Source organism: Austrofundulus limnaeus, unplaced genomic scaffold, assembly GCF_001266775.1.
Source record: "Austrofundulus limnaeus strain Quisiro unplaced genomic scaffold, Austrofundulus_limnaeus-1.0 Scaffold2508, whole genome shotgun sequence".
In the NCBI taxonomy this organism is placed as follows: domain Eukaryota; kingdom Metazoa; phylum Chordata; class Actinopteri; order Cyprinodontiformes; family Rivulidae; genus Austrofundulus; species Austrofundulus limnaeus.
This window is the reverse complement of record NW_013954910.1, coordinates 2,728-10,123: the sequence shown is the minus strand read 5'-3', so window position 1 is coordinate 10,123 and position 7,396 is coordinate 2,728. Positions and strand designations below refer to the sequence as shown.

Genomic DNA, 7,396 nt, shown 5'->3' with positions numbered 1-7,396 from the left:
TTTTTCTAGCATGGTCATTCTGTACCTGAGGTTTGGTGCCAAGGCTCTTCAAGATAATTTTGTGGCAGAATTGTCTACTCATTATCAAAACTATATCCTTTCAGCAGTGTTTGATTTTTGGTTCATGTCGGTTCAAATTCCCAGATAACAAAACAGCAAATGTTCCTCCTTAATGGAAAAAAATACCAGCTGAATTTTTATCCTTCTTTGGTCTGCTCAACTTRTACTTGTACACATTAGCGTTTGTGTACTCTCCCTCAAAAAATGCCCTTTATGGTAGGTAACACTGGCTGTAAACTAGAACACTTCTTGKCTGCAGTTTATATTGAATGGGTGCATTAATCTGATGTTTTCAGACTCTCAGCTGAAGGATAATCCYGCGTTCTCCATGCTGAACGACTCAGACGACGAAGTCATTTACGGGTAACGCACCTGTTCAGTTATCCTTCTTAGTTCTTGGTCTTTATTATTAGTCCCCTGTAAGCAAAACCTAACTGATCTGTTTTCACATTTGGACAGGAGTGATTACGAGGACATGCCTTTACAAAATGGACGCGCTAACAAAGTAACGGCCAAATATCAGGATGAYAGCGACAGCGACTGATGGGTCTAATGGGAAATGCCTCTTCTTGTTTGAAACTACGGTGATTCATTGCAAAATTAGCTTGTGCACAAACAGAGGTGCAAGTATAACTTAAAATAACATAAGTGTAAATAGATATATTTTTAAAAGATGAACCGTCTCTGCTGAATGTACTGTACTTTTGAAAGGTGAGGTGACCACTTTAAAAAAAACAACTGAAAATACAGTTTTTACTGATATTATCAACTTTTCCTCTCATAACCAGCACTTCTTGACAGGATGATTAAAAATGACCAGGAAAAGTGTTACTAAGAGTTGAGAGGTTTGTATTTTTAATTATGTTAAAGCAATGTTGTCTCTTAATGCTCATGTTTATATCATTCCGTTCTGCTCTCTGAGTCGGAGGATCAGTTTGTGTAGTGATGGCAGGAATGAAAACACGTTTGTCCACTTTATTCTCCGAAGTGTTGAAAAACACAGGAAGAGCCTCGGCTAAAGSAGGTGCCACTGGTCTTACTATTTTTTGAAAAGCAGCTGTAAATTTGCACTTTTCACACTTTTTKTTTATGTTGCCAAACAGTGATTTATTATGGTATTATAAGATGTAGATAGATGCATTTTCATGAGTTACGTGACTTTTTCCTCCACTCAGTGCTAATGGGACGACAAACCTGCTACTTAACGGTTTCTTATCCCAGCATGTACAGTACTCATTTTTGGGCAAATAAAGCTTTGCCTTTGTTGAACATATAAAGTGATCAGTTTCTTGATAACTTTACTCCCTACTTGCTTTATTTTCTTTGTTTTTTTTAAGTCTTATGGAGCTTCTGGACAAAAAAAAAACAGCCAAAGCAAATGTATTTTTGTTGTAAACAGATGTGATTTAATCAAAATTGGTGCCTTGTGTTCTTTTTTTCCCATTTTAAATGAGTGTTTAAATATGTAGATGTATGACTAGTTTATGTTTAAGGTGTTTAAATTGGGTTGTTTTTGAAATGCTGCTTCTCTATGACTTAAAGGCTGTACATGTAGCTGTGTTGTGATGTGTATATAAAGCAAAATAGATATGACTTAGTAATGTAATCAGTTGCAGTAAAAAGCATTAAATCTAGCTTAAATTTCTTAAAAAAAAGTGACATTCTAATGTGTAAATATATATATATAAAGAAAAATATTCTACATATTTCTGACTCTGGATGTTGTGTGTTCACATGGCCAACCCAAAAACATTGACGTTGCAGAACATGGTCTCGTTCTCCCAGCTCACTGAGCAGCTGCCTGTTGGATGAAATATTCACCTTTAGTTCATAATAGTAGCAATATGTTCACATTTCTAATTGAAAACGTTGTCAAAACTTGACACTTAGCCCAGTCTCACACAAAAAAACTCTTATTTTGTAACGAATAATATGGTTTTAGTTCATTATACCATCAGTTGAGATGTCCCAGAAACATGTACTGGCTGTCTGCAGTCCTGCTCCATTTTTCTGCGTAATAATACATGTAACTATGCGTGGGAGAAAGAGATGTTTACATTAAAGAAAAACAGCATCATAAATACTGAGTCAGCAGCAGCCATACCGATGTATTTGAAGGGTTTTCCCAGTTTGGCGAGTTTACCGAGGCACTGCTCCATTACACTGGATGTCCATTGATTAACTTTGTTGTGCTGGTAAGCGTTCGCTCCTAAGGTTTTTTCTACMGACTGCACACAAACGTGAACCAAACAATGTTAGGCTAATATTCATCATTTCACTCGAAAAAGAAACCACGTTTAAGCGAGGGGGGAATGTAAGAAAATTGTGCCTAGCAACCACTGTGGCGTCCTTAGCAACCGTCCCTCGCTAAACAGAAGTTTGTCAGGAAAAAAAAAATGCGATTTGCATTATCAGAAACGTCAACAAAGACACACCCACACAAGTATTTATGCTTTTTCTTACGCGTTTTATGATTTTGCTGACTTCTTCGACGTCGAACARTGTCTGTTGAGAAGAAAACAAAGAGGGCTGTAAGCTAGCTTGAGCTCGGCGTCGGTTGCGACCTTTAAAATCTTAAACGCCTCAAATATGGTAAAACGTCATGTTGCTGTTTAACTGCTGGGTGTAAAACACTCGTGAAAATACGAGTTACAAAGATCAATACCGACCTCCTGTTCAGATTCGTCTCTGGCTWGGCTGTAGTCGGACATGGTCGCAACGTCAGGCGACAAGTCAAGTGTTTAAAATGTTACTTCCTGTGTAATCCGTTTTCAGAATAATGGTCGCTACAAAAAGACGGCTCAGAAGTCGTTCCAACCAAGGAGTTTATACATATATATAGAACAGCTGTTCTATGTGATCTATATTCAAGTCGATGGTTCCCATAGACTTGATGTTCTATAGAACCTCCTTGGTTCCAACAAACCTTTATTTTGAAAACCGGAAGTTAAGCTTAATTAACTAAAATATACACGTGTCAGTGATTTGGTTTTTTCCACATACTGTATATCTTTTGTTAAATAATCTGAATGTATCCCATTGTGGTTCTAATGAGATTTTATGTTGTTGTTTTTTTTACTTTTCCCCCGCGGAATTAATTAAATGCATTCCAAACAACGATAAATACGTCTTAATTGAACACTAGAGGGAGACAGAGTACAGAATTATAGAAAAATGGATGGTAATATTGCATTTTGAGTACTAATGTTTTTGTTTGTTTGTTTTAATCATGAATTGAAATATGAATATAAAACAAGTCATCCAGTAACCAAAAACTCCAATAATAAAAAAATCAATAAAAAACAAGTCATCCAATAAAACATAATAAAAAAAAGAAACAAAAGATAAAATAAAACGATGCATACAAAATCAAAATGTCACGTAAACAAACTAAATAAAAAAGAAGTCACGAATGAAAAGGAGCAGAAAGAAATATAAACTTGTATCTGCCCCTACTTGCAAAATAAAATCAACCACCAACTCAAAAGTTCCCCATCAGCATTCGGTGAAAGCAACTCAACACACAAAATTACAACAAAACAATACTTTAGACAATATTATAACGCTTCATCATAGTAATTTTCAATTTTTTTATGTTCAAAAATATTTTTGACTGTTTTATCTCATCAACATGMATTTTAAGATATTGTACTTAATCATTCACCTTCAGTAGATTCAATTATAAATATTGGGTTTGTATGATCTCTGAATCCAGCTCTAGTGATAACTCTTAACAGATTTTCTGTTCTGTAAGAGAAAGATTGAATTTTTATGTTTTACAGGCATTACCCCATAGTTCCACACAATACGTCTAATATGGTACAATCYGTGAATTATACAAAATATGCAAAACCTTTTTAATATATCCTTTACCCAATTTATCACAGAAATCTTTAGATATTTTACCTTTTAAATAATTTAAGATTCCCACGACAAATGTTCATCAATCAGAACCCACCAAAACGTAGTTTTTCTGTATTAATCATAAGAAAAGAAACAAGACACGAAGCAACCAGGTGTTAAAGCATTTTTATTCCTAGTTTTGTTTTAAGCATAAAWATATTACTTTTAATTAGCAGCTGCAATTAACAACAAAACATACCAAAGCTGTCCAAAACAAACAAAAAAAAAGTCCTTAGAAAAAGAGGTTATTTTTGTGTGATAGGGAATGAATTTTGGTCCATTAACTCTCCAACTCTCTCCTGCAGAGTCTGAACCACCTCTGCCAGGATGAAAAGGTGTGTATCGTCAAGATCCTTAATGATGAACTTCTTTCCCAGAGCCATGGTTTCATCCAGGTGGAGGAGGAACTGCTTCATGGCAGGATCACTAAAGAGCAGATCAGGACAAGGGAGAAAGGCAAAACTGGTTTAAAAAAAAGAATAAAGAAACAATCCAGCGATAGCAGCAGTTTATCTATGGCAGTTTAAACTACTTACCATTCAACAAGGACACCTTTGTGTACATTCACCATGTTGACAGGTGAAGTGTTGTTTACTGAATCAAGCTGTTTTTCATAAGCTGCAGATAAATAAATAATAAAAACAAGAGTGGGTTTTACGATATAAACAGCGAATTTCAGTAACAAAATCTGCACAAAAACGGGGTTTTCCCCTCTTCTAAGATAAAACATTCTTTCTGGTTTCTTTGAGCACACCAGGTTAGCTTCCAATGCTAAAGGTAGCTCAARACAGCCAAGAATATATTCTGATAATACCATTTCTTATCATGCTTAACAAATCGTATTTTCGAAACCAACTTACCTATAAATGCTTAACTGAACACAAACTAGGGCAAGAAACTTCAGATAATTCAGACCCGGCGACAGACAAAGCAGCTTCTTATGCTAATACTTAGCATTGTGAAATAACTACGGAGCGCGCAGAGGGACAATTTTTTGTTCGCGCAAAGCAAACAGGAAAGCAAAAGTGGCCTTGATGAATTATACAATAATTGTTATTAGTGATATATTGATAAGTCAAATAAATATGACTTATTCAGAAATAAATACATTGTATTTGTACACTTGRATAAATTCTTTGTATACTGCTTTGTAGTAATCTAAAAAAAACAAGATGAACTGGGCATAGGTATGTCAAAGAAATTGCTACTTTAATACTTTATTGCATTTATTGACAGCAGTCAGCAGTGTTAGTTTGTGTCAGACATTTAAACCCACTGAAATCACTTGTAAAGTTTTCCAGTTCTGTGAAATAAAATAAATACAATAACATAATTACATTAATTATGGGTAATCAACTTTTAAGACTTGTAAAAATAAATTTGGCACCAAAAAGGGAGACATTTGAGTAAAATTCTTCAATATAAAAATAACATTTTAACCCACTACTCTGATCCAAATTACAGAGGAGGACTTATGGAAAAAAACACAAGTACAACTTTAGCAAATGTATTTGTTTTGTGCAAAGCTGCAAAGTCTGAAATGAAGAGGGGGTAAAATTGAGAACAAATRATCTTTATCTGAGCTTAATTGGAAATAATTTAGGCTTGTAAGAATGTAAACAATTCGTAAAAGTTTTTGACTCACAAGGGAGATGAACAAACAGGATGCATGAATATCTTCTTCACAGTTAGAGGTAAATCTATAGAACATTATCGCTCACAGTTTACTTGAGTGGTTCTTAATGTTTAACAAGGAGGGTTTGGTGGACTGGGGTTAGTATTGGGTTTGTTGGTGGGAGGTTCTCAGAGTTTGTGTTATTTTGTGCTCCTAAGTTTCTATCATTGGCTGATGTAGCTCTGGAGTGCTTCCTGGATGAACTGGAGGCTGCGTCGGTACAAAAACGAGTCCTTCTTCTCTGGTTTGCAGATGTTGAGGTGATCCACATCCACGTGGATAAYCTCCCCGATGCCGAGGTCTGCAATAAAACGAGACTCAAATTAAAGAAACTCCACAACCTGTTTTTTTATTATGTCTAAAGTGAAGCTCAGAAACCGGCARGCCTTATTTCTCCTGTGATGTCATCACCTACCTGCTGACTGTGTTGGTACCACGTAAATCTTGAGCATGTGGCCGATATTTGTCGGCCGGGTCTCTGCGAAGCTCAGCACCTTGATGTCGTTTTCTTTGGCGATACTCAGGAAGCTCTCGTTCAGGTTCCGCAGAGCTGGCGAGTCTTTAAACACAGACGAGTCGATTTACAGACYGTTTTAAACTATTTAAAATGTTCAACCTTAAAGCAAATCAACTCACCTTTACAGAGCTCTCTGACCTCTATAGAGGGAAAGAGGAGATACCTGACATTTACAGAGTACTCCGCCATAAATGTGCCATGATGAGGAACGCTGTAGAACATTATTCCTTTAGTGTTCTTTAAAAACTCCTGCATGTCTGGGTCATCGGCTGCATCCTGCAGCATTTTCTTCACAAGCAGCCCTGCCAGCGGAGTCAGATATCAGATACCCTCACCAGTTTTTAGGTAAAACTTCATAGACCCATACGGGCGCAAACTTGTTCCAAGAGATTTTGTTGATGAAGTACCTCCCATACTGTGAGCTACCCAAACGACAGGCCTTTCTCCAACTCCTGCCAGCTTTAACTTATTGAGCAGCTCTCGACTTCTGTAGGCCAGAGACTTCCTGAGAAGACAAACAGTCCTCCATTTAATCAAACCAGATTGTTAATAATTTATAAGCAAGAAATGACATTTTTGTACCAATCTAATTCAAGATTCTTGAATTATTGCCTGACATTGCACATAACGTTATCTTCAAGGTTTGACCAAAACATCTACAACTCTAGACTCTAAAGTACTGGGTGATATGAATTCTGAAGTTTTTGCTCAAAGAACCATGCTGAAATGTAACTCAGTGTATCTCAGCATTTACAAACTCTACTTAAATAATCTTGGTATCAAAACAAAGCGAACATTTGGGAGATTTTATCAGAAGTGTAAGTATTAAAACAGCTGCTGTGGTTTTAGAGATATTGGGGATGGAACATAATTTTAGCCAAATGTTTTTCACTCTCACCTGAATAATGTTTTTATTAGACAGCATATAACCCATTTAAAACCATAATAAGGCAAGTTAAAAACTCTTGGACATCATAAATCCACTTGTGAACATTACCTGTGCAAAGATCCATGCTGCTAAAATTAACTGGATCAAAGTTAGAGGTTTTAGTAAAGAAATAATTAGGTGTTTTGTCATTCTGCACAGGACAGACCATTAATAAATGTTAAGAAATCTTAAGATTTTATGTCCAAAAATTATTTATTTTTTCTTACCTGTCTGAAAAGACTTGTTATTAAATGTTTGTTCTTTTGAAAAATTATCCAAACATTTATTTATCACCAAATATATTATATAAAAT

At 35.6% G+C, this 7,396-nt stretch overlaps 4 protein-coding genes across 6 annotated transcripts in view; 1 reads left to right on the top strand and 3 right to left on the bottom strand.

Moving 5' to 3' along the window:
* tmem181 (transmembrane protein 181) overlaps positions 1–1,706 on the top strand; it is a 9,750-nt gene extending 8,044 nt beyond the window's left edge. For both annotated transcript variants that reach the window (XM_013999842.1, XM_013999843.1), the window contains 4 exon segments: positions 10–92; positions 187–276; positions 357–423; positions 520–1,706. In XM_013999842.1, the coding sequence (XP_013855296.1) occupies positions 10–92; positions 187–276; positions 357–423; positions 520–604 (325 nt within the window). In that variant the 3' untranslated portion in view covers positions 605–1,706.
* dynlt1b (dynein light chain Tctex-type 1b) lies at positions 1,444–2,813 on the bottom strand. Of its 2 annotated transcripts, none has more exons than XM_013999844.1 (5): positions 2,730–2,798; positions 2,524–2,565; positions 2,165–2,288; positions 2,013–2,090; positions 1,444–1,861 (listed from the first exon to the last, which is right to left on the bottom strand). In XM_013999844.1, the coding sequence occupies exons 1-5, from the start codon at positions 2,769–2,771 to the stop codon at positions 1,791–1,793; spliced, it is 357 nt and encodes a 118-aa protein (XP_013855298.1). In that variant the 5' UTR covers positions 2,772–2,798; the 3' UTR covers positions 1,444–1,790. The 2 variants fall into 2 exon arrangements, with proteins under 2 accessions (XP_013855298.1, XP_013855299.1); XM_013999845.1 differs by having other exon boundaries at positions 1,828–1,861; positions 2,013–2,070; positions 2,730–2,813.
* A 1,259-nt stretch (positions 2,814–4,072) lies between these two features.
* Positions 4,073–4,933, bottom strand: gtf2h5 (general transcription factor IIH, polypeptide 5). The gene is made up of 3 exons (XM_013999846.1): positions 4,824–4,933; positions 4,500–4,581; positions 4,073–4,389 (listed from the first exon to the last, which is right to left on the bottom strand). The coding sequence occupies exons 2-3, from the start codon at positions 4,532–4,534 to the stop codon at positions 4,209–4,211; spliced, it is 216 nt and encodes a 71-aa protein (XP_013855300.1). The 5' UTR covers positions 4,535–4,581; positions 4,824–4,933; the 3' UTR covers positions 4,073–4,208.
* A 218-nt stretch (positions 4,934–5,151) lies between these two features.
* Positions 5,152–7,396, bottom strand: part of LOC106511095 (protein SERAC1) — a gene marked incomplete at its 5' end in the record, with an annotated part of 4,839 nt that continues 2,594 nt past the window's right edge. Inside the window, 4 exon segments of the mRNA XM_013999841.1 lie at positions 5,152–5,939; positions 6,054–6,197; positions 6,275–6,457; positions 6,563–6,660. Coding sequence (XP_013855295.1) covers positions 5,803–5,939; positions 6,054–6,197; positions 6,275–6,457; positions 6,563–6,660 — 562 coding nt within the window.